At 50.1% G+C, this 25671-nt stretch overlaps 1 protein-coding gene across 2 annotated transcripts in view; it reads right to left on the bottom strand.

Moving 5' to 3' along the window:
• Positions 1 to 25390, bottom strand: part of GNA12 (G protein subunit alpha 12) — a 77555-nt gene extending 52165 nt beyond the window's left edge. For both annotated transcript variants that reach the window (XM_070362452.1, XM_070362453.1), the window contains exon 1: positions 24969 to 25390. In XM_070362452.1, coding sequence (XP_070218553.1) covers positions 24969 to 25280 — 312 coding nt within the window. In that variant the 5' untranslated portion in view covers positions 25281 to 25390. The remainder of the gene's footprint in view (positions 1 to 24968) is intronic.
• Positions 25391 to 25671: the final 281 nt, after the last annotated feature.

The raw sequence follows: 25671 nt of genomic DNA, 5'->3' as shown, positions 1-25671 counted from the left end.
TACGGAATTCACGAGAGCGGTGCCTCTGGGGAGAAAGGCAGCAACAGCAGTTGAAATAAAAATGGGGTGAGTGTGAACTGAACCCTCACATGTTGGGCACAAACCTGGTGGGCACCAAGCCTGCAGGTCCTAAGACAGCTGCGAGCTGGCACAACCACCTCCCCTTCACGGAGGTGAGAGCCGAGGCTGGTCGGATGACAAAGGACCACCTCCACCTCACCAAACATCCGACAGAACGTGCTGCGTGCCCGCGGTCCTCCCAGGAACCCCTGCCCACTCCAGCCCACCCCCCACCACCCCAGCCCCGACCGTGTTCCCACTCAGCACCAGAGCCATCCTCCTAAAACCTCGAGTCAGGTGGTCTTGCTTCTCACTGTACACCTTCAGCATAGCCAACAGGACCCTGTGACATCTCCCCCTCCCCGCCACCCCGCCCACGCTGTCCCCGGGTACACCCCAGCCTCGGGGCCCCCCAGGCCTGGTTCCCTCTGCCTGGAGCGCTCTCTCCCCGGACGGTGGGTGGGCGGCGCGCTTCCTCTGGGGGTCTCTGCCAGCTGCTTCATGTCCAGGCCTGCTCCCACGCTTAGTTGTGATCTCCCGGTGCGGGGGGCCACCACGGCCTCTTGCTTACCACTTTATAAAGAGGGAGTCGTAGGCACATTTTAATTCACACAGACAAAACCCCATGGGGCCCATTCGCATTCTACAGAAACACCATGTAAGTGAAAGATGCTGATTGACTTTCTGAGTAACAGCCCGTTTATGGTAGGCTTGAGAATTTTTGTGAAGATTCTTAGATTACAGAAGTTCTGCAAGGACAGGCTGAAAAATAAAATGACTCTGATCACTCCGACTGTGTCTCAGAGAAGAGACTCCCTTTGACAGTGGGAAACCCTCTGCTTCCGGGGAGGGGGGCGGTATGTGTGTGTGTCCGGGGAGGGGTGTGTGTGTGTGTGTGTGTGTGTGAGGGAGAGGTGTGTGTGTGTGTGTGTCCGGGGAGGGGTGTGTGTGTGTGTGTGTGTGTGTGTGTGTGTCAGGGAGAGGGGTGTGTGTGTGTGTGTGTGTCCGGGGAGGGGTGTGTGTATATGTGTGTGTCTGGGGAGGGGGGTGTGTGTGTGTGTGTGTGTGTCCGGGGAGGGGTGTGTGTGTGGGTGTGTGTGTGGAGGTATATGTGTGTTGGGAGGGGTGTGTGTATGTGTGTGTGCCGCCTCCAGGCAGGACAATCATGTGACTGTGTGTGTGTGTTTCTGTCCAGGGAGAGGCATGTGTGTGTATTGCCTTCAGGCAGGACAATCATTTGAGTGTGTGTGTGTGTGCGCGCGCGCCGCCTCCAGGCAGGACAATCACGTGAATGAACCAACCAACCTACCAACCAACCGGCTTAGAGCCGTAAACACTCCAGTGTGAGAAAATGGGTGTCAGGACCCAGCTGAGTGCAGGGAGAAGTCAGAGCACGTGTTTTCAGTTACAGAGAAGAATGACTGGAGATCTGCTGCCCTCGGAACTCCCAGACTGTGTGAACGCCTCCACGCATGGAGACAGAGCTGCAACTCCTGACTGACTCACTGGGAGGCCGGAGCAGGACACCGCACCCTGAGGCCCCGCCCCCCGGGATAATGGCGAGTCCTCCAATTGCGCTATTTCCTGAGCCCTCTGCTCCACCTTGGCACCAGGTAGCCTGTCTGTCTTCCCCTGGCAAGCCTCCCGGCCCAGGGATGGTTGCCAGGAAACACAGGGTTAGATTACCTTCCTGCTCAGGAGAATCCTGACCTTCCTGTTCTTAGAACATGAAAAACCTTTTGTTTTACAAGATCAGCAAAATTAACGTTTGGTTTCCAAGTTCTTTTAGACGTTTTTCCTGTTAAAGTGCCTATTCACACATCCAACGAATATCTGAAAGCCTACTATGCGCCGGTGCTATGCCAGGCCTGAGAGAGACGAGCACACGAGCGACTGGGTCCCTGCACGCCTGTCCAGGCGCACCCACCAGAACCTTGTACAAATGAAGCACACACAGGAAGGTGCACACTGACACCAAGATTTCCCAACTCAGTTTAAAAAGATTAGAATGCGTTTACTCAGCTTTCCTGTTCTCTGCTCTGAGGATGCTGTACTCAAGTGACAAATTCTGAAGTTACTTCTCCTTCGAGATGTTCTCCTTTGTGGGCTTGTCTCCCTTCCCAGATTCCACTGGGACAACATCCTCAGAATTCAGGCAATCCACCCGCCCAACCAGCATCTGCAGAGTGTCCAGGAACCAAGAGTGTAATTCTGAGTCACGGGGCCTGAGGCCTGGCGCCCCTTTCTCGGGCCTTAGAGAAGATCAGAGACGGAGTCGTGCCAAGGAGCGGAACAAAACTAAAGTTCTCAACCCTCTTAACCTCCAAGGTGGTCTGCTAAAGATATTCCTGAAGGCACGGACTTAAACGATGCTATAGGAATTTATCATCAGGGCTCCTAATGTCCATTTCCTGACCTCATATTTACCTGAATTTAATGTGGTTTAGAGATTAGAAACAACACGTCTTTTAGGAACACTGCCATTACCAATCATTGCTATGCTGCTGCTGCTGCTAAGTCACTTCAGTCGTGTCCGACTCTGTGCGACCCCATAGACAGCAGCCCACCAGGCTCCTCTGTCCCTGGGATTCTCCAGGCAAGAATACTGGAGTGGGCTGCCATTTCCTTCTCCAACTCTAACTAATTCTTATGGACTACTCATACCTACTTCTAACAACCTGGGTCGGAGGCATCCACAGCAGGCTTTGTTGGAGGGGCTTCTCCCACACCTCCTGGTCCACACAGCCCAGAGGCAGCCCCACATGTGGACGGGTCCTCCCCCTCCCCCAACCACATACAACACACAATCAACCCCAAGGGACTGGCCTTCCTACAGCTATGCAGTGACAAGAGGGAGCTGTTTACGCACAAGGTTACTACTTATCTTACTGAAACACTGGCAGCTGTAAGGCCAAAAGTAAGTTCTCCGACGGCAGCTTCTACAAGCTCACACTGGGAACTTCCTGATGGTCCAAGAGGGACCGCATCTGGGGGTGAGTTCTGCGACGGCAGCTTCTACAAGCTCACAGTGAAAACTTCCTGATGGTCCAAGAGGGACCGTATCTGGGAAGGGGACAGAAACAGAAGACGACAAAGACGACCAGGAACCCGACAGACATTCCTGGCCTTTCAGCCTCGCTAATGACACATCTCTGCAGACCTAGCACAGGGAAACTGTTGGAGGAGGCCCAGTCACTGCTCGAAAAAATCAGAACAATTTACTCAGTAAGAGTCAGGAAGCATCTGCTACAAGATGGAGCAGAGCGAAAATCAAAATGAATGCTGGACTTCAAAGGATCTTGCGTTCTCATTGACCGGACATACGATTAACTAAAAAGACACACTGAAGAGGCATTTCGTGGACACAGTAAAGTACAAACTGCATATTATTAACTATAAAATGCAGTGCAAATGAATGATCTTGATGGAATAAAGGACATGCAGTAAAACTACACAGAGAAACAGGGAAAAGTTTTTATTTTATATAAAAGTCATGTACATGTTTACATAAGTAGGAAAATTAAAAATAAGTCCCCTTTAATTAGAGATAAGTGCTTATTACATGTTGGTGAAAATCATTACCATGCCCCTGACCCCATTTATTTTTTTATACTCAAAATTTGGATCTAAAACCAAAATCAAACTCACTTCTTTTTCAATTAAACACAGGACAACCATGTTTCCAGGTCTCAGAAATATTACTTTCAACATGAGAACCCTCCGAGCCTTTCCAGACCCGGACACCCTGGTCTCCCTCCAGCAGAGGCACCAGTAACCCCAAGTGTCCAGGTAGGTGGGGTCACTGCAGCCCCAGGTGGAGCCTGAGTCCCAGCTTCTAACCTCGCACAGAGCCCTGGTTCCCCGTACCCCTCCCTGGGAAGTGCTGGCCCGAGCGGCCCCCTCCTCCACTCAGACGCCACCTGACAGCCAGGTGTCTCCTCCCTCCCCTCTGCCCCTTTTCCTTCCCACCGGTACTGCGCACCCTCTGATGTTTTGGAGAAGCCACCCCACCTGTCTGTTTCCCACACAGAAGGCCACCTCTGGCAGAACAGGGCTTTGCTGGGCATTGCTGAGGTTCTCTGAGCAGCTGCATGCGGGAGGGTGGGCTCCAGGACCTCAGCCGATCCTGGCCGTGAGCTGCCCACCACTGCTGCCACTCACCTGCAGGCCAACGGGGTGTTGGCAACACCACGAATCACACTGATGCCTGCCCTCACTATTCAGAGCCTGACCTGAGCCTGATCAGAAATGCAGAATCCCAGGCCCCCTCTGGCCTACTGAGCTGGCATCTGCATCCCACGGCAGCCAGGCACCCCGGCATACATGGGCGCCTGGATCGGGAGGCTGCGGTCAGCGAGCCCAGCACACGCCCAGGAAGCTCCCCCCACCTTGGAGCACCGGAGCCGTGCTTGCCCCCTGCAAGGGGCACGGGCTTTCATGACCACCTTCAGTCATCGGACAGCCCTCAGCAGAGAGAGCACGCCCGTCCACACCCTAAGTCACCCTGTTCCCGAAAAGAAACATACGCAGGCCCCCCTTGGTCAGGGGTGCGGACCAAGGAGGGGTGTGGCAAGGACGCGCGTCGGGAGCACAAACGGCTTCATCTCAGGCCCTCCCCACTCGGGCCCATCAGAGGCCAGGGCACCAAACCTGCCCGGCCTTGCGGTCAGAGGGCGGGGCGAGGAGGGCCCAGAGGCGGGTCAAGAGGAGGCAGAGGGCGGGGCGAGGAGGGGCCAGAGGCGGGGCGAGAGGGGGCAGAGGGCGGGGCGAGGAGGGGGCAGCGAGGGCGGTGTTTTCATTCTGTGAGATGGTATTGAGATGTGAGTGGGAGGAACGTAAAACACGACTTAAGGTACCCCTCTCAGCAGCAGCGGGAGGGCTCTGGGCCAACACACAGCCCTGGTGGTCACTCCTGGCTTGGAAGTTATTTGATCCGGAGGGGAGATTAAGGAAAGCTGGATGATGAAAAACATCTTATGGAAAACCGGCTTAGAAACCCTCAGCTGGAGTCACGTGTAGGACACAGGGGAGGAAGCATGACAGGCGGATAAACCAGCACAGGAGCTGCTGCTGACAGCGAGAGGAACTGGACTTCCGAGGCGCTGCCATTCCAATTCCACATTCCCAACATGCTCTTGAAAACGTTTTAAAAATCACTGGGTATTTCCAATTCTCTGACATCTGCGTGGCAAAAACGGTCATTAGCCCTCATAGGATCACTATAAAACTAAGATGAATCCTCACATAGGTTTGATTATAAACAGGAAGAAGTGATTATAAACAAGAAGTCAAAAGAAAGAGCTTCACCAGACACAGAACAATAGCAACTAATAAACACATGAAAAGATCTTCAGGCCATCAGGACGTGCACATTCAAACCAGGGTGGCTATGAAAGAGACAAAAAGGCAACAGCAAGAGCTGGTGAGGGTGTGGAGAAGCTGGAACCCTCAAGGCTGCTGCTGGGAACACAGTGCTTCTCATGATAACTATCCCAAACAATGCATGTTCTCAGAATTGTGTTACTTATCATCACACATTTACTCATCACACAAACCTCAGCATAGCTCTGTCAAGTTCCAAGAAAAATAAATAGGGATTTGACTGGTTGTGTTCAATTCCTAAATTGGCATTTTTACAACAGCAACAATTCCTACCCCCCCCACCCCCACCAAAAGCAGCAGCTTTTCCAGGATTTTTACGTTCTTCAGTAATGGTTTAGGACTTTCTCTGTATAGACCGTATGTGAGCACATCTTCCTTATTCCTGGGTATGTCATCCCTATCGCTGGCGTTAGAAATGGGCATTTTTCTAACAGGAAGACACACAGATGCACACAGTTCACCTACGGACATTTACGTTGTGTCCAGCCACTCCTGTAACTGTTTTTAATTCTAGTAACTTTTTGGATGATCTTTTGGATCTACTATTTATAATATTAATTTTGTTCCTTCCTTTCCAGTAGATACACCTAATTTCTTTTGTCTTTTAACTGACTAGAATCTCCAGAACATCGCTGAGTTATTAGATTAGTTGCTGGCAGTCTCAGCTCAATCTAGTCTGAAATTAGAATGTCTCTTCGCAGAGGAGAACTTTTCCTCAGTCCCCCAGACAACTTGAGGCACTCTAACTGCTAGGGATTCATCTTGTTATCTACAACAGAGCACTAAATGATGTCATCTTCATGTCATTTATATAGTCAGATGACAGGATCAATGTCAAAACCATTTGGGGGAAAAAAGGTGACATTCAAGGAAATGGCTGCCTGAGTAGTAATTGTAAAAACAACACAAAAGAAAATAATTTAGGTATAGTTATTATATCACTAACTTTCAACATTGGACGAAGTTGTTTTAGAAGGTTCAAGATTTCAGTCTTTAAAGATGTGTTACGTCCATACAGTGGAATATTCCTCAGCCACGAGAAAGAATGACGTGCCATTTACAGGTATAGAGACGGACCTAGAGACTGTCACACCAAGGGAAGTCAGTGAGAAGGGGAAACCCAATGTTAATACCTGTGATATCCCTTATATGCAGAATGTAAAATACGACACAAACGAACTTATCTGTGGGACAGACGGACTCACAGAGACAGAGAACAGACATGCAGTTGCCACGGCGGGGGAGGGGTGGGGCGGGGGAGGGATGAGCAGACGCAAACTGTCACACACAGGACGGGTGAGCACCGAGGCTCTGCTGTGTATGTAGCACAGGGAAGGCCATTCAGCATCCTCTGATAAACCATAGTGGAAACGAATATGGAAAGGAATACACACACACACACACAGAATCATTTGCTGAGCACCAGAAATTAACACATTGTAAATCAACTCTATGTCAACAAAATGAAAATCTGTCTTTTAATCTCCTTCAAAAATGCCTACATTTACAACATTCTCCTTATTTCCAATACTTTATTTTTAGAAATGTTATTATTTTAAAATTTGTGAAAGACTGCTGCTGCTAAGTCACTTCAGTTGTGTCCGACTCTGTGCGACCCCACAGACAGCAGCCCAGCAGGCTCCTCTGTCCCTGGGATTCTCCAGGCAAAAACACCGGAGTGGGTTGCCATTTCCTTCTCCAATGCATGAAAGTGAAAAGTGAAAGTGAAGTCGCTCAGTCATGTCCGACTCTTCAAGACCCCATGGACTGAAGCCTACCAGGCTCCTCCGTCCATGGGATTCTCCAGGCAAGAGTTCTGGAGTGGGGTGCCATTGCCTTCTCCGTGTCAAAGACTAGGAAAGGGCAATTTACTGTCAGAAGAGTTTTAATTTGTACTATCTAGATAAAAGAGCGCTCAGGCAACCTGGTGGCTCTTTTCCTAAATTTACCAAGAATTAGGAAACAAGTTCCCACTTAAAATGCTACAGATGCTGTGGTCTCCTCAGCAAATATTTACACATTCTGAAAATATTCAAGATTACAAAAATTCTAAAGCAAGATTCAAACCACAAATTAAGTTAAAAAAAAAAAAAAAACATATCTACAATTCAAAATGAAAATGTCCTGGTAATTGCAGAAAAGTATGTAAGAAGGCATTAAACCGTCACTCCCGCACTATTAAATCATATTCCTAAGGACTCATAAAATAACTATTACCAAGCCGGCCTCTAAAATAACATTTACTGTAGAAAGTATACATTTTTTTAAAAAGTTCACGTTTCATAGAAATAAACACTTATTTTGTCATGCTGCTGATGTATTTTTAAGGTACTGTGTGACGGTGCGAGAGCGTTGAGTGTCTCCCTCCGAGCTCTGCACCACGTCCCACGTGGTAGGGCCCTCCTGTACAGTCACCGCTCTGCTGGCCAGGTTCCCACGTCTACTGCTGACGTCGCAGCACAGGAAGACTGGGAATGTCGCCACCCCGTAAGGAATACTCCCGTCTCTTCAGAGTGTAGGCCTGAGCACCCCGCCCTGGTCCCCGGCCCCCACACCCGGCAGGCAGAGGCGCTGTCACGGAGGTGGGCTGCCTGTTTTCTCAGCAGCCGGAGCCCCCGCCCTGCCTTTCTCCTTACTGTAAGGCTGCCACAGGTAACTCGCCAGGTGATTACGTGAAAGGGGTTTGAAAACTGTGACCCACCCTCCCAGGAAGCAGTCACTATGGCTACACGTGGCAAGGAGGAGCCCTAGAATCGTCTCTTTTTGTTCCTGGCTGCAGTGTTTCGGAAATGTTGGGGGGGGCCCCATATAATTAATACCTGCCATTTTTGTTAGTCAAAAAGGGACAAATATCAGAACTTCACACAACTCAACCTACATGTGGACCAGTGCTCTTTCTCCTTCCCTGATGACTGCTGCTGAACGTTTTTATACTCACGTGTAAGGTCATCTTTAAAACACATACACGGCTGTTTGCGTGTATACAGCTATCCCACAGGGGATGGGAGAAGGTCCTCTAACCCTGCTCTGACGTATTTCCCCAGATGGATCTTTTAAAAACGCAGATCAAGGCAACCCTCTGCTGGAAGCCCTTCAGTCCTGTCTCCCGCTGCCACTGGAGTCACCTGGGACTGGAAGGCGCCCAGGCCTGACCAGGCTCCCCTCCCACCTCCCACCCATCCTTCTCCCCACCGGGATGTGCCCTCACACCCTTTCAGGATTCTGGAAGCTCTCACCTGCAGGTTACAGATCGCCCCCCTAGGATGCAACAGGGGCTGAGGGCAGCTCTCCCCTCGGGGATAAGGACTCCTCACCGGGGGTAAGGACTCCTCACCGTATCGGTGCCTGCTGACTTAGTAAACTCACTCAAGGAAGGTGGATTAATCCCCGCAGGAGGAGGGTCTGTACTTCGTGCTGCCCCATAGACCCTGATGTCAAGGGGGTCCCAGGTGGTCTGTCTGAGCCACCGAAGCATCTTCTGGGAGGCGAGTTCCCTGACATGAAGTGTGGGAGGTTAGAAACGCAGCTTCTCCTCGGTCTGTCCAACTCTAACACCTCACATAAGCCAGGGAGCCCAGCGAGCTCCTAACAGAAAACAGAAAGTGATGGTGTCCTTCTGGTGCAGCGACATTTCTTCCTAAAATGATGATCACTTTGCTATTTCCTTTTGGCAGAAAAAGACCCAAATGGACACACTGACAAGGGAGGTTCAGCCCAGTGGGTGACCTCGGGCACGCGCACACTCAGTGAGCCTGTCTCTCTTCCGCTCCCAAGTCTAGAATCAGCGTGGAGATCAAAACAGGAGTCAGATAGATAGGTGGAGATCAAAAACACCGGCTCTATTACTAATAAAAGCCAGATGGGAGAGTCTGGCTTGCGATTTGCAGCCAAGTAGGTTCTGCTCCCTGGCACAGCTGGACAAACACAGGCGGGACCACGCCCAAAGCCCAGAGTCCGGCCCGCCGGGGGCAGCAGGCTCGAGCCGACGTCCTCTCCTCCTCAGAGGCACGGGGGATGACGAGAGAAGCAAGAAGGGGACGACTCCGGCAGGAAAATGGAAGTCCCTCCCATCAGAGAGGAAGCCCGGCAAGGCTACTGAGAGTTCGGTGAGGTCACAGCGCCAGCACCACAAACACAGGAGAGATGCTCCCGACACGGAGAAGCCTCTGGCGGAGACAGCACCCAGCACCCAAACACACACTCAGGATTTGTTGACGTGGCTGCCCTAGACGACCGCTGTTAATGAGACGTCAGCCTTAACTAGTATGTCCCGGGAGCGTCGGCGTGTTTGTTTAAAAACACATCCCCATCACTTTTTGGCTGCATCAGATATGTACTGATAGGGAGCTGGATGACCAGCCTGCCACTGCGCCGTTCTCATAGGCTCACCTCGGGAGTCTCCCCAGCCCCCCAATCGGGGCTCCACGTCACTGCACACTTCTAACACAGCTTTCAAACTCCATCAGTCTAATCGTGTCATCAGACTCCTGGGGAAAACGTTTCCTTTCCCCAGCTTAAAATTAGGGAACTTCATTTCCTTGAAGAAGAAACAACAGCAGCAACACATTAAGTGGCCACAAAAAGTATAAACAGTTCTGGGGTCATCGCATGGGTGCCAACAATCGTAGATGGAGAATGACTGTCAGTGGAAAACACAGATTAAAAATCCTGCTGATCGGCATTATAAAAATTCCAAAAACGAAGCCCTGAAGCAGCTGTCCCCTGTCACCTGTAACGGAAGCCAGCAGTCAGGTGAGGCTTTAAATAATCACTCCGTTTCTTGGTAAATGTCGTCTTTTGCTTGTAAAACTGTACAGAGATGCACAAAAATTTACCTTGGAAATGAATGCAATCTGATCACAGGCATGCATGGGTGACCGGGGCGGGGGCTCGCTACAGCGTCTCTGTGGTCTAAGTCACCTGAGTGGCGTCAGGATGCTTCCCACCACACTCGTGCAGACGAATCTCATCACACGACCTGTGGCTGGTCCCCGCGGCCTCCTCCACCCGGGCTGGGACTCCAGGTCCTTCCGGTGACTTGAGTAGTGATGTCCCCTCTCCTGCCCTGCCCTCCCTTGGGCTTCCCATCTCCCCAGATAACAACCAAGTAGAGAGACACCATGAACGGAGGACTTGCCGTGAGGCATGTGGCACAAAGGGCTCGGCCTGGAGTGAGGGGTGCAGGCTTCCCGTGGCCCACACCTCTAACCTCACCTTCCCGGACACAGCAGGCACCTCCACTGACGGCCCAAGACAGCACTCGAGGGCTCGGCGGAATCCACGCCACGCACGATCACCACGACACTCCAGTAATGACAATATTGGCACAAATTCTCGAGTCTGTGTGTTCCCATGGCTTACAGCTTCCACTCAGGGTTACCCAGTTATCTGACCACTATTGGCCTGGTGTGCTGACTACTCATCGAGGCCAGTCTTCACTGCTGAGTCAGATCAGATCAGATCAGTCGCTCAGTTGTGTCCGACTCTTTGCGACCCCATGAATCGCAGCACGCCAGGCCTCCCTGTCCATCACCAACTCCCGGAGTTCACTGAGACTCACATCCATCGAGTCAGTGATGCCATCCAGCCATCTCATCCTCTGCTGTCCCCTTTTCCTCCTGTCCCCAATCCCTCCCAGCATCAGAGTCTTCTCCAATGAGTCAACTCTTCACATGAGGTGGCCAAAGTACTGGAGTTTCAGCTTTAGCATCATTCCTTCCAAAGAACACCCAGGGCTGATCTCCTTCAGAATGGACTGGTTGGATCTCCTTGCAGTCCAAGGGACTCTCAAGAGTCTTCTCCAACACCACAGTTCAAAAGCATCAATTCTTCGGTGCTCATCCTTCTTCACAGTCCAACTCTCACATCCATACATGACCATAGGAAAAACCATAGCCTTGACTAGATGGACCTTTGTTGGCAAAGGAATGTCTCTGCTTTTGAATATGCTATCTAGGTTGGTCATAACTTTCCTTCCAAGGAGTAAGCGTCTTTTAATTTCATGGCTGCACTCACCATCTGTAGTGATTTTGGAGCCCAGAAAAATAAAGTCTGACACTGTTTCCACTGTTTCCCCATCTATTTCCCATGAAGTGATGGGACCGGATGCCATGATCTTCGTTTTCTGAATGTTGAGCTTTAAGCCAACTTTTTCACTCTCCTCTTTCACTTTCATCAAGAGGCTTTTGAGTTCCTCTTCACTTTCTGCCATAAGGGTGGTGTCATCTGCATATCTGAGGTTATTGATATTTCTCCTGGCAATCTTGATTCCAGTTTGTGTTTCTTCCACTCCAGCGTTTCTCATGATGTACTCTGCATATAAGTTAAATAAACAGGGTGACAATATATAGCCTTGACGAACTCCTTTTCCTATTTAGAACCAGTCTGTTGTTCCATGTCCAGTTCTAACTGTTGCTTCCTGACCTGCATACAGATTTCTCAAGAGGCAGGTCAGGTGGTCTGGTATTCCCATCTCTTTCAGAATTTTCCAAAATTTATTGTGATCCACACAGTCAAAGGCTTTGGCATAGTCAATAAAGCAGAAATAGATGTTTTTCTGGAACTCTCTTGCTTTTTCCATGATCCAGCGGATGTTGGCAATTTGATCTCTGGTTCCTCTGCCTTTTCTAAAACCAGCTTGAACATCAGGAAGTTCATGGTTCACATATTGCTGAAGCCTGGCTTGGAGAATTTTGAGTATTACTTTACTAGCGTGTGAGATGAGTGCAACTGTGTGGTAGTTTGAGCATTCTTTGGCATTGCCTTTCTTTGGGATTGGAATGAAAACTGACCTTTTCCAGTCCTGTGGCCACTGCTGAGTTTTCCAAATGTGCTGGCATATTGAGTGCAGCACTTTCACAGCATCATCTTTCAGGATTTGGAATAGCTCAACTAGAATTCCATCACCTCCACTAGCTTTGTTCGTAGTGGTGCTTTCTAAGGCCCACTTGACTTCACATTCCAGGATGTCTGGCTCTAGGTCAGTGATCACACCATCGTGATTATCTGGGTCGTGAAGATCTTTTTTGTATAGTTCTTCTGTATATTCTTGCCATCTCTTCTTAATATCTTCTGCTTCTGTTAGGTCCATACCATTTCTGTCCTTTATCGAGCCCATCTTTGCATGAAATGTTCCTTTGGTATCTCTGATTTTCTTGAAGAGATCCCTAGTCTTTCCCATTCTGTTGTTTTCCTCTATTTCTTTGCATTGATCGCTGAAGAAGGCTTTCATATCTCTTCTTGCTATTCTTTGGAACTCTGCATTCAGATGTTTATATCTTTCCTTTTCTCCTTTGCTTTTCGCTTCTCTTCTTTTCACAGCTATTTGTAAGGCCTCCCCAGACAGCCATTTTGCTTTTTTGCATTTCTTTTCCATGGGGATGATCTTGATCCCTGTATCCTGTGCTGAGTCTAACGGGGCCATTTGACAAAGCTGGGGCAGTGGCCAGTGGCTTTCAGACTGGACAGTAAAGCAGATGCCTGGGTGTGGAGAGAGGGGCTGTCTGCTAGGCCTGCACTTCCTGAACAAAGCGGGGCTGGGAACACTTCCCTGCCCTTGGCGCCAGGGACAGGGCAGGGCTGCTCCCCTGCTCCCTTCTGTCCACCTGCGAACACTCTCAGGACGGACAACTGTTCCTTTATGGCCCTCTGATGCCGCACCTCCAAAGCACGTGTTCCAACGATTCCGTTCACCACGCCAACACAGAAGCAGCGGCTTTTCTACCTGATATGCTAAGGCAGCATGCAAACTGTCTTCCATTCCACGAACCAAAGTAGCTGGACCTACCCGAATATGTGTCCCCAGGTGAGACAGATATCTTACTGCACAAAAGATAAACTCAAAAAGACACATCTGTCCCATGCCAGCAACTGTTCTTCGTATCCTGGTCCTCTAAGAGGGTGACGCATTCAAACCAGGCAGCTGTTTGTCCAGCACTCTGTGGTCATTGTTCAGTCAGTAAGTCGTGTACGATTCTTTGCGACCCCATGGACTGCGGCACGCCAGGCTTCCTTGTCCTTCACTCTTTCCAGGAGTTTGCTCAGATTCACGTCCATTGCGTCAGTAATGCCATCCATCTCATCCTCTGCGTCCCCCTTCTCCAGCACACTTGACAAGATGCGAAGAGGACTGGGTTGCTTTTGTTTAACTACAAACTACAGTAGTTACAACATGAACTAAACCAGCCTGTCTTTAAGGGATGGCACCGCCCTTCAGGTAACGTGAGGGAGGCATCACGTCCAGTACACAACATTAGCTTCTTTGAAGATCACCCTATAATTAGATCTCCAGCTAAGGCTTCAGTTTAGATCTTCAGTTCCATTTAAAACCGATAAGATCCACGTCCCCACTCTCAACTACAACAACAAAAAATCATGACAAGCTGCTGACAGAACGAGATCTGGCACAAGCAACAGCTGTCTCCCAAACCGCACGTGTCTGGTGGCTGAAGCTCAGACACTGCGTCCTGAAAACAGGCAGGGAAAATCCACTGTCCATGTGCTCTGAAGCCTCCGACAACGGCCAGAGGGGCATCGCTGGATTTTTTTTAACCAATGGAGGATGATGTTGCTGTTTTTGTTTTTTTGACATCGCTAAAGGACCAACCATGTGTGTCCACATACAAAAGTGAACTTCCTTATTTAAGTGCAACTTGCCAACAAAGCAAAAAAACCCAACTGTTCCTCCAGAGCCCAGAACCACACCTGGGTTCCTGCTCTCAAGCAGACCCACTGCAGCTTCAAGCCCGACCGGTGCTTCTGGAGCCAAGAGGCAGAGCCTACAGGCCCGGAGTCTCGAGGAGCTTAAAAACCCAGGACAGCAGGGGAGGCTTCTCCAGAGCCCCATCGGCCCCGACAGAAAGGCAAACACAACACAGCGAGCCTCTAATGATGAAAATAAGAGGTTCCCAAAATGCGACGCAAGCTCGGCATTCATACCTCAACAGAAGTTCTTGAACTGGAGTCCATAGAGCGTACGTCGACCCGCGATTGGGACCTACCACGTCCGAGGGGCTCCTTGAAGCTGTATGCACACAAAGGAATTCTCTAGCAAGAAGGGTTAGCATTCAGCTATCGCGGTTTCCAGCGGGCTGACATCGTGAGCAGTCCTTGGCCCTACATGGTTCTCTCGCTGCCACACTCGTGCTTTAACAGCTCGGCTTACCAGAACTCCGTCTTAACGGACAGACCCACGGAGCGCACGCGGACAGTCTCAGTGGTGAGCTCTCCACCTGCTGGGATCCTCCAGGGCTCTCAGGGGCCAGCTCACATCACGCCTCCGTGGCAGGCTTTCCTGACACCTCAGCCGGAGTTCACCTGCCCTGTTCAGTGCGGGGCCGCCTCCCACGAGTCCCTCACGCTCCACGCCAGTCAAGAGAGCACCGTCTCCCCGGCTCTCAAGAGGGCCTGCGCGGTGAGGCCCGCACAGAGCCCGTCACTAAACATTCCCTTCCCACCAGCGTGGAGCACAAACCCTCGGGTACAGAGCCCAAACCACTGGCTGCAGCGCATCCTCCTGCAGCAGTGCCAAGAAAGGCCGCAGGCCCTCCTCACGCCATTCTTCAGAAGGTAAAACCACCGACGTGCAACGCACAAGGAAGGTCCACCTCTGTGCAGTTAGGTGATCCACCCATGAGACTGTGTGCAATTCCCAGTCCCATGGAACAAAGGATCTTCACACAGCTAACACACGGTATTCACCTCTAACTGGACGTGAAATCCGGCAATTAAAAAGGGCTCCTGAAGTCACAGATGCGGGGATGGAAAGCAGCGTGAGATAAAGCCACGCTGGTCTGGGGCGTCCACACACCCACCGAGGTGCGCGCCAGCACCAGAGGCGTGCCTGTGCAGGTTCCGAAACACTGATGACCCGAACTTTTAGGACAGCCCACTCGGGAAGTGACAGATTAGCATCTTAAAGATTATAAAAATAACAAGAAAGATGAGGAAGTCTTACGTGTAGTACTTACAGAAGTCAAAGCACCTAGTAGGTTCAGATCACCCACTGCCCCATAGCATGGGAACGGATCAGATTCAGGCACAGCTGTGATCGCCAGGAAGAGCCCCGCACCCGGCACGGGAAGACCAGGAGGACGCGGGCTCCAGCTCGGCCGACACAGGCGCTCCGCTCCCCTCGGGCCCTCGCCACTACACGCAAAAAACGCTCTCGACGCGACACAGGAAAGGGGGTGGGAAGGACGCGGCAGGCTGCCTGGGGCCCCAGACTTGAGGAGGGTGCGGCAGGGAGCCCCCAGGTGTCCCAACTGTCCCCGCCCACCCAGGACAGGGGGCTGCAGGCACCCCCAAGCTGGAAAAGCCAAGAGGTAGGCGGGCAGCCAGTGTCCCCGGCCAAAGGGCCAGGAAGAAGGTGGCCTTACAGCAGAAGACACCCACTCGACTCCAGGCAGAAACCAACAGAAAAACGGCACACGTCCTCCTCGGGGGTTTCAGTGGGGTTGAGAGGGAAGCGACCTTCCACATCCCCTTCCAGTTCCTGGGAACCAGGCGAACATTCCAGGCAGCCACCAGGAAGAGCTGCTGGTGGGGCCAAAGGGGGACCTCACCCCTGGCCCTGCCGAGACACCCAGGAGGTGCTCTGACCCCCGCCCGTGCAGGGCAGTGCTGGTGGGGAGCTAAGCTTCCACCCCAACCAGGCCCCGTGGGGAGCTGGGCCGATGGCCATTACTGACTCCTGCTTCCCTGGAGTCAGCCAGGTCTAGGGAGAGCTGAGGTCAGAACCCCACTCCACAAGGCAGAAGGGCCTCAGGGACCTGGTCATCAGGCATGAGGGCTAACACACCTATCCCCAGAGTCCCAGAGGGAAGGGAAAAAACAGTAAGACTACAAAAGTATTTGAAGAAATAATGATGAGAAACAACCCAATTTGGCAAAAGACATAAATATACAGATTCAAGCAGCTGGAAGCGTCAGTCGCTCAGTTGTGTCCAACTCTTCACCATCCCATGGACTGTAGCCCACCAGGCTCCTGTGTTCATGGGATTCTCCAGGCAAGAATACTGGAGTGGGGTGCCATTTCCTTCCTCAGAGGATCTTCCTGGCCCAGGGATCAAACCCGGGTCTCCTGCATTGCAGGCAGATTCTTTACCCACTGAGCGACCAGGGAAGCCCTAAGAAGCTGAGCATACCCTAAATACAATAAGCTGAAAGAAACCTATGTCCAGACAAATCATAGTTAAACTTCTGGAAACCAGAGACAAAGAGAAAATCTTAAAATCGTCTGGAGAGTCGTGAGGCATGTACTGACAGGGGAACAGTAACCCGAAAGGCTTGACTTCTCGTCTGAAACCATGGAAGCCAGAAGAATGTGGCACATTTTTCAAGTACTAAGAGAAAGTAAGTGTCAGCTGTGAATCCATTGCTAGCAAAGACATTCTTCAAGATTAAAGGTGAAATAAAGACATTCTTGGACAAAGAAAGCTGAGACACTTTGTTGCAGGCAAATCCACATTTACATGGCTAAAGGAAATTTCTCCAAACAGAAAGGAGAGGGTAACAGGAGAAGGCTTAGGAGACTTCAGCAAGCAAAGAACACAGAACAGGTAAAAACAAGTGCAAACATAACCACTCTACTTCTCGCGAGTTTCTTAAGTCATACTTGATGACTGGAGTAAAACCATCTGATGAGGTGCCCAAAGTACAAGAAACACGTAAGAACACTGATATCCTACAAGTGGGAGGGCAGAGGGATCTAAACAGGAATGAAGTTCCCACACTTCACTTACAGCTGTAGAACAGTGTCCAGTAGATTAGGGTAAGCTACATATGCCTACTGTAAGCTTAGAGCAAACACCAAGAAAGTGATACCGGTACAAAACTGACCCACTCAAAAACCAATCAAGATGGAAACCTGAAACATATTTAAATAACTCACAGGAAGGCAAGAAACAGCAGAAACAAAACCCAAAATATAAAAGGGTAGGGGCTCCCCTGATAGCTCAGCTGGTAAAGAATCCACCTGCAGTGCAGGAGACCCTGGTTCAATTCCTGGGTCGGGATGATCCTCTGGAGAAGGGATAGGCTACCCACTTCAGTATTCTTGGGCTTCCCTTGTGGCTCAGCTGGTAAAGAATCCACCTGCGATGCGGGAGACCTGGGTTCGATCCCTGGGTTGGGAAGATCCCTGGAGAAGGGAAAGGCTAGCCACTCCAGTAATTCTGGCCTGGAGAATTCCACGGATTCAATAGTCCACGGGGTTGCAAAGAGTCAGACATGACTGAATGACTTTCACTTTCACTAAAAGGGTGGAAGGGCTTCCCAGGTGGTGTTAGTGGTAAAGAATCCACCTGCCAATGCAGGAGATGCAAGAGATGAGGGTTCGATCCCTGGGTGGGGAAGATCCCCTGGAGCAGGAAATGGCAACCCACTCCAGTATTCTTGCCTGGAGAATCCCATGGACAGGGGAGCCTGGTGGGCTACAGTCCACAGGGCCACAAAGAGTCAGTCATGATCAAGCGACACAAGCCAAAGGATGGCAAACACATACCATGAAAGCATTCATTAAATAGAGTGGCTATGTTAAAACAGCTGCTGAAGCAGACTGCAGAGCAAAGAAAATTACTGGAGACCAAAAGGGACCTTACACATAAGAAGAGCAGTCTATCAGGAGGACACAGTCACCCTGAGTGTCCACCCGCCACACAACAGACTCTTAAAATACAGGACGCAAAACCAACAGAACTGAAGGAGAAATGGACAATGCCAGCTGGCGACTTGAACGCCTCACTCTGCAGGGACGGAACTACTAAAAAGAAGCATCAGCAACGACACAGCGCAACACCACCATCAACCAACCGAGCGGCCAACACACGCAGAAAACTCCGAACAGCAGCAGACGCTGCTTTCCCAGGTACCCGTGGGTCGTTCACCGACACATGCCCACAGAACATACACCAAGACAGCCCATATCCTGGTCATAAAACAAACCTCAACAAATTTACAAGAGCTGAAACCATCCAAGGTACATTCTCTGACCATCATGGAGTCACAGAAATCAAGGACAGAAAGCTGATGGGAAAATCTCCAAACTCTTGGAAACTGTAACACACTTCTCAACAACCTGTGGGCCAAAGAACCTATCTCAAAAAGAGTAAAAATACACATGAAACTGAATAAAAATTTAAAAACCACATATCAGACTACGTGGATACAGCTAATGCAGTGCTGAGGGAGACATGTACAGCACTTAAAAATGTTTACATTAGCAGAGAGAAGCAGTCTCAAATAAATCTCTACCTCTAGAAAATTTTTAAAAAGAGCAAAATAAAATCAAAGGAAGTAGAAGCAAAAATACTAAAAAGCAGAAATAAATAAAGTTGGAAACAGAAGGAAAATCAATGACAAAAAGCTGGTTCTTTGGGGGAAAAACAAATTGGTAAAAGTGATAAGCCTCTAAAAAGAAGGCTGACAAAAACAAAGAGAAGACACAGATCGCCAATATCAGGAAAGAAACAGAAGCTATGACTACCCTCAGCTCTCTTGAAGTTCTAGCCACTGCAGTAAGGCAAGAAAAAGAAATAAAGGCATACCTATAGGGAAAGAAAAAATAAGTACCCCTATTTGCAGATAACTTGCAGTTTAGTTCAGTCACTCAGTCGTGTCCGACTCTTTGAGACCCCATGAATCGCAGCACGCCAGGCCTCCCTGTCCATCACCAACTCCCGGAGTTCACTCAAACTCACGTCCATCGAGTCAGTGATGCCATCTAGCCATCTCATCCTCTGTCGTCCCCTTCTCCTCCTGCCCCCAATCCCTCCCAGCATCAGGGTCTTTTCCAATGAGTCAACTCTTCACATGAGGTGGCCAAAGTACTGGAGTTTCAGCTTTAGCATCACTCCTTCCAAGGAACACCCAGGACTGATCTCCCTTAGGATGGACTGGTTGGATCTCCTTGCAGTTCAAGGGACTCTCAAGAGTCTTCTCCAACACCACAGTTCAAAAGCATCAATTCTTCGGTGCTCACCCTTCTTCACAGTCCAACTCTCACATCCATACATGACCACAGGAAAAACCATAGCCTTGACTAGACGAATCTTTGTTGGCAAAGTAATGTCTCTGCTTTTGAATATGCTATCTAGGTTGGTCATAACTTTCCTTCCAAGGAGTAAGCGTCTTTTAATTTCATGGCTGCAATCACCATCTGCAGTGATTTTGGAGCCCAGAAAAATAAAGTCTGACACTGTTTCCACATCTATTTCCCATGAAGTGATGGGACCGGATGCCATGATCTTCGTTTTCTGAATGTTGAGCTTTAAGCCAACTTTTCACTCTCCTCTTTCACTTTCATCAAGAGGCTTTTGAGTTCCTCTTCACTTTCTGCCATAAGGGTGGTGTCATCTGCATATCTGAGGTTATTGATATTTCTCCCAGCAATCTTGATTCCAGCTTGTGCTTCTTCCAGCCCAGCGTTTCTGTACATGGAAAATCCCAAATAATCTACAGAAAAGCTCTTAGAACCACTAAGTGTATTTAGCAAGGTCACGGGACACACAATTGAGACACAGAATCAATCCTACTCTATATACTAACAATGAGCATGTGGAAACTGAAAATACAAGCACAGTATCACTACAACGGCTCTAAAGAAAATGAAATGCTTAAGTATAAAGGTAACAAAACATGTACAGGACGTGTCTGTCGATAAGTGAAAAACACTGATGAAAACAATCAAAGACAACGTAAATAAATGAGGACATAACATGTTCATTAATTGGAAAACTCAATATAGGAGACATGTTAATTCTCCCCGAACTGATACATGGTTTAATGCAAATACGATCAAAATCACAGCAAGGTTTTTTTTGTAACAGACATAGGAAAGCTTACTCTAAAATTATAGGAAAGGCACAGATCCTAGAATAGCTCAAACAATCTTGAAACAATGAGGTGGGAGAAATCGCTTTGCTATCACTTCTATACAGCTACTGCCATCAGCATGGAATGACCCTGGGAGAAGAGGCACCACACAGACCAATGGAACAGAATGGAAAACCCAGAAACAGACCCACACAAGATGCCCACTTGACTGTTCAAAGGGGAGGAAAAGCAGCTCAGTGGAGGAGGGACAGACAGTCTTTTCAACAGACAATCCCAGAACAACTGGACATCCACAGAGAAAAGAACAGAGAGCAAAAAAACCTCAATCTAAACCTCAACCTTATACAAAAATTAGCACAAAATGGATCAGGGACTTAAAAGTAAAATGTACAACTACAAAATTTAAAAAAAAAAAAAGGAGAAAATCTTTGGGACCTAGGGTTATTAGGCAAAGAGTTCTTAGATGACACCAAAAGCATGCTCCATAAACAGGAAAAACTGATAAGCTGGACCTCATCAAAATTAAAATCTTCTACTCTTTGAGAAGTGGAAGTGTTAGTCAGTCAGTCATGTCCGACTTTTTGGAGACCCCATGGACTGTAGCCCACCAGGCTCCTCTGTCCATGGAACTCTCCAGACAAGACTACTGGAGTGGGTTGCCATTTTCTCCTCCAGGGGATCTTCCCAACCCAGGGACTGAACCCAAGTCTCCTGCATTGCAGACAGACTCTTTACTGACTGAGCCACCAGGGGATCCCTTTTACTCTGTGAAAGACTTTGTTAAAAAGGATGAAAAGACAAGCTACGGACTGGGAGAAACTTTTTACAAACCGCATATTTCACAAAGGAGTAGTATCCAGAATACATAAAGAACTCTCAAATCTCAACCATAAAGACAAGGAACCTAATTACAACACGGAGGCTCAGCAGTAAAGAATCTGCCCACCAGTGCCAGAAATGCAGGTTCGATCACTGGGTTGGAAAGACCCCGGGAGGAGGAAATGGCAACCCATTTCAATATTCCTGCCTGGGAAGTCCCATGGACAGAGGAACCTGGCAGGCTACAGTCCATCCGGTCACAAAAGAGCTGGACACAACCGAGCGGCTAAACAACGACGACAAAAAGCATGAAGAGACGTTTCACCAGAGAGAACATACAGAGGCCAAACGAGCACGGGAGAGATGCTCAACATCATTAGGCATCAGGGAAACGCAAATGACACGGCAGTGATACAGCACTTACACACCCATCGCAACGGCTGAAACGAGGAGCAACACCACCAAACGCTGCCAGGACGCAGAAAAGCCGGGCGCAAAGCAAGCCCGCCGCTGCAGAAACAGTCTGGCAGTTTCTTATAAAACTAAACACGCACTTACCACACGGCTGAGCAGCTGCGCTCGGGCATTTATCCCAGATACACGAAAATTTATGCTCACAAAAAACACGGACACAATGTTCATAGAAGATTTATTCACAATAGGCAGAAACTGGAAACAACCCAGATGCCCTCCAAAGGCAGACGGTCAAACGGGGAACGGGGCAAACCCTCCCCATGGGTGCGGGCGCGCTCAGTTGTGTCTGACTCCGTGAACTGCAGCCCGCCAGGCCCCTCTGCCCATGGGATTTCCCAGGCAAGAAGACTAGATTGGGCTGCCATTTCCTTCTCCGGGGGAACTTTCTGACCCAGGGATTGAACCGGTATCTCCTGTGTCTCCTGCACTGGCAGGCAGGTTCTTTACTCAACGCAATCAAAGGGCAGGGACTATAAATCGTGGACACACACCAACTCTAGGGGATTACGCTGACTGATAAAAGATGATTCCAAAAGGTCACGTCTTGCAAGATTCCATTTATATCATATTCTTGAAATAGCAAAATCACAGAATTGGAGAAAAGACCAGTTGTTGCCAGGTCAGGGAGAGGGTGAAGGGCTGCAGTGACTAGAACAGACAACAGGAGGAAGACTTACTGTGATGGGCACGTTCTGCATCTTCACTTTCTCAACATCGGTTTCTCGGCTGTGCTATTATTGTACTGGTTCTGCAAAATCTCACCATTTGGGGGAGCTGGTTAGTGGGTATGCAGGGGCTATTCTTGACAGGACGCTGCAATTATCTCAGTATTAAAAGTTTAATTTAAAAAAGACAGGGTTCAATTCCCAGCTCTGCCACCTGTTAATGAGGTACCTAACTTCATGTAGATTTCAAACTCTGCTTTCAATTTCCCCACTGGCTAAATGGACAGTGCCATTGAAGCATTATGAAAATTAAAAGACATATATAAGAAGACCCAGCACATAGCTGCTGCTGCTGAGTCGCTTCAGTCGTGTCCGACTCTGTGAGACCCCATAGACAGCAGCCCACTAGGCTCCTCTGCCCCTGGGATTCTCCAGGCAAGAACACTGGAGTGGGTTACCATTTCCTTCTCCAATGCATGAAAGTGAAAAGTGAAAGGGAAGTCGCTCAGTCGTGCCTGACTCTTAGCGACCCCATGGACTGCAGCCTACCAGGCTCCTCCGTCCATGGGATTTTCCAGGCACGAAGACTGGAGTGGGGTGCCATTGCCTTCTCCGCAGCACATAGCTAGTGCTTTAAAAATAGCCTGTTAACATGAACGCTATTTGTAGACACAAATATTATTCTGAAGAGTTATCATTCAAATATCTGCTACTAGAGCCTCTACAAAGCAATTTATTTAAAAAGTCCCTTCGCAAAGTGATCTTTCCAAATAAAAATGGGGGGGGGGAGTAGTGGTAATTACTGGTTTTAGAGTGAAAGATGAATTGTTAACTACTTACTGAAATGGTCAAAACAAATGAAGTGAGTTTAATATGGAACTACAATTAGAAAAGAAAAAAAACTGACAAGGAAAACAGGATGCTGCTTAACAAATTCTGTTTCTTGTTGATAAGGAAGTTTGTAAAAGTTAGTGTTTATATGTACTGGGAAAAGCTAAAACTGAGTTTTCTAAAAGACACTTAATACACTGATTTAGATTTTAAGATTCTATGTTTCTAAGCAGTTTCTCTGCCTCCCGAGTTGTGAGAAACTGGGAGTCCATCAGCCAAATCTTATAACCTACTTGGTTCAGAGGTCCGAAAAGCCACAGAAGTAAAATCGAGCTCTGTGACAAAGACAATCAAGTGCACTTTACCCCAGAAGATGAGGAGAATTTTAAACACAGTTAATCCCCTGAATCATACTGGGCACCTAGCCTTTAAAGTTTATGAAGTATTGGGCCAGAGCTCTGACTCACAGAGAGGCTTTTGAAAGAGGTGAAAAGGAGAGGCATGTTTTATCATTCAAATGACTCTCTTCCCGGCAGGACCCTAAAAGAGCTATTTCTATCCACAAGAGACGTTTTACTAACAAATCCATCACGTGGGAACATTGATGCGAGACCACTGGTGCGGGCCTGGAGGCGGGGAGCCCCAGCTTCCAGGGCTCGGCTTGGAGCCCCTCATCCTCAAGGCCTGGGGCGTCCTCGTGGGTGAAGTGAAAGATGTGTGCCAATGGGTTTCTACAGTTCTCTGCTAAATTTAGAGCCCAGCGTCTCCAGGGAGGATTCTGGGACAAGTCTCCCTCTACCTCTGTTTTGAGACAACTCTCCTCATACCTGTGATTTGGTTCTCCCAAAATGGGCCGGGGAACGGGTAGGTGAAGGGGCAAAAAGAGGGTAGAATAAGACACTATGAGGGGGAAAAAAAGGAAATGACCTTAGTCTAGGTACAGGGGAGACTATTTTCTCTTGTCATCAGTCTTCTCCAGAATCCCTTCGGGGCCCTTCAGCACAAGCTCACACAGAACACAAATAGAGGGGAAACTCGGTCAACTGTACACTCCCCCTCCCCCTCCAAACAGACAGCAATCCATAAAAATGCAGCAAGGGACAGAAGCACCTGGAGACGGAACTCCACCTGAGAGACAGCTTAATAACTGTAAGGCAAGGATTTAACTTACACCCTCACACAAACACGACAGTTCTGTGGTAACGTAGGATATCTGCATACAGGCTGGCTATCTGACCATATTAAGGAGTTTTTACTTTTTAGTTTGATAAAACACCATTAAAAAAAAAAGAGCAAACCAACCACCGGATGGTTGTCTTTGAGCTCTGTCAATAAACCTTTTCTAATGAATCTATACAACGTCTGGGATTTGCTTCAAAATCACCGGGGTGGGGGAACAGGGAGGGGTACAGGTGAAACCGGGAGGGGCACTGACTCCATCGACACTGCTGAAGCTCTGAGGAGGGGGCCCGGGGACCCACTGTCCCTACTATTTTTCTCTACGCTGTATATGTTGGAAATTTTCCTAGTAAACAGTCTAAAAGGAGAGACTTGCGGCCGGTTTCCTGCCCCGTCTACAGTGCTCTTCTGAACTTAACTGGGAAGGCGGGGCAAGGATGGCACCCCGAGCCCAGGAAAGGCCCTCCCAGCTTCTGAAGCCCTCGCCCCTCCGACGCCCCACAAGGAGTCCGGCTTTCCCCTTCAAGAGCCCCCGAACCCCCCACCCCAGGAGAGCAGAGGCGAAGGCCCCTGGGCCGTCGGGGAGACGCGGCGCGCACCCTCGGCCGGCGCCCCAGAAGCCGGGGGCCGAGGGCGGCCGGGGCCGGGGTCCCCGCCGGGGCGCCGAGGCCCGGGGGCCGCGCCGGCGCGCACCTGGGCGCAGGTGTGCGGGCGGGGAGCGCGCACCTTGAGGATGTTGTCGAAGATGGTGTCGCGGAACTCGAGCAGCGCCTTCTGGTCGAACTCGCGGCCGTGGATGATGCGCATCTGCTTGAGGAAGGTGGACTTGCCGCTCTCGCCCGCGCCCAGCAGCAGGATCTTGACGAGGCGCCGCACGGCGCGCCGCTCCCGGGCCAGCCCCGCGTCGATGTCCCGGCTGCGCCGCCGCGCCTCGCGCTCCGCGTCGCGGGCCCCGCCGCCGCCCGCCCTGCGCTCGCGGGCCCCGCCGGCCTCGGCCGGCAGCAGGCAGCGGCTGAGGGTCCGCACCACGCCGGACATGGCCGCTCAGGCCATGGACCCCGCGGCGGGCGAGGCGGCAGCCGGCCGCTCCCTCAGGCCGCGTCCGCCGCCGCCGCCGCCCCGAGGCCCGCTCTCGCCCGCCGCTCGGCCCGGCGCGGGGGCGGGACGACGCGGCCCGAGGCCCGGGGATTGGGCCGGCTGCCGTCCGTCCGGACGGTGACGCCTTCCGATTGGGCCGCGGTGCTCTGAGAGGCGGGCATCTCCCCGGCCCTGGGGGCGGGGCCGGCGCCCAAAGAGGCGGGACCTTTGGGGTGGGGGCGCTTCTCATTGGGCTCCCGGGACCGAGGTTCTTTCTTTCAGAATGAAAGGGAGGCGGGGTCGTCGAGGGGGCGGAGCGGCGGCCCGCCATGGCGAATTAGAACTGCTCTGG

Source organism: Bos mutus, chromosome 25, assembly GCF_027580195.1.
Source record: "Bos mutus isolate GX-2022 chromosome 25, NWIPB_WYAK_1.1, whole genome shotgun sequence".
NCBI classification, from domain to species: Eukaryota; Metazoa; Chordata; class Mammalia; order Artiodactyla; family Bovidae; genus Bos; species Bos mutus.
This window is presented reverse-complemented; position numbering and strand designations above follow the sequence as displayed.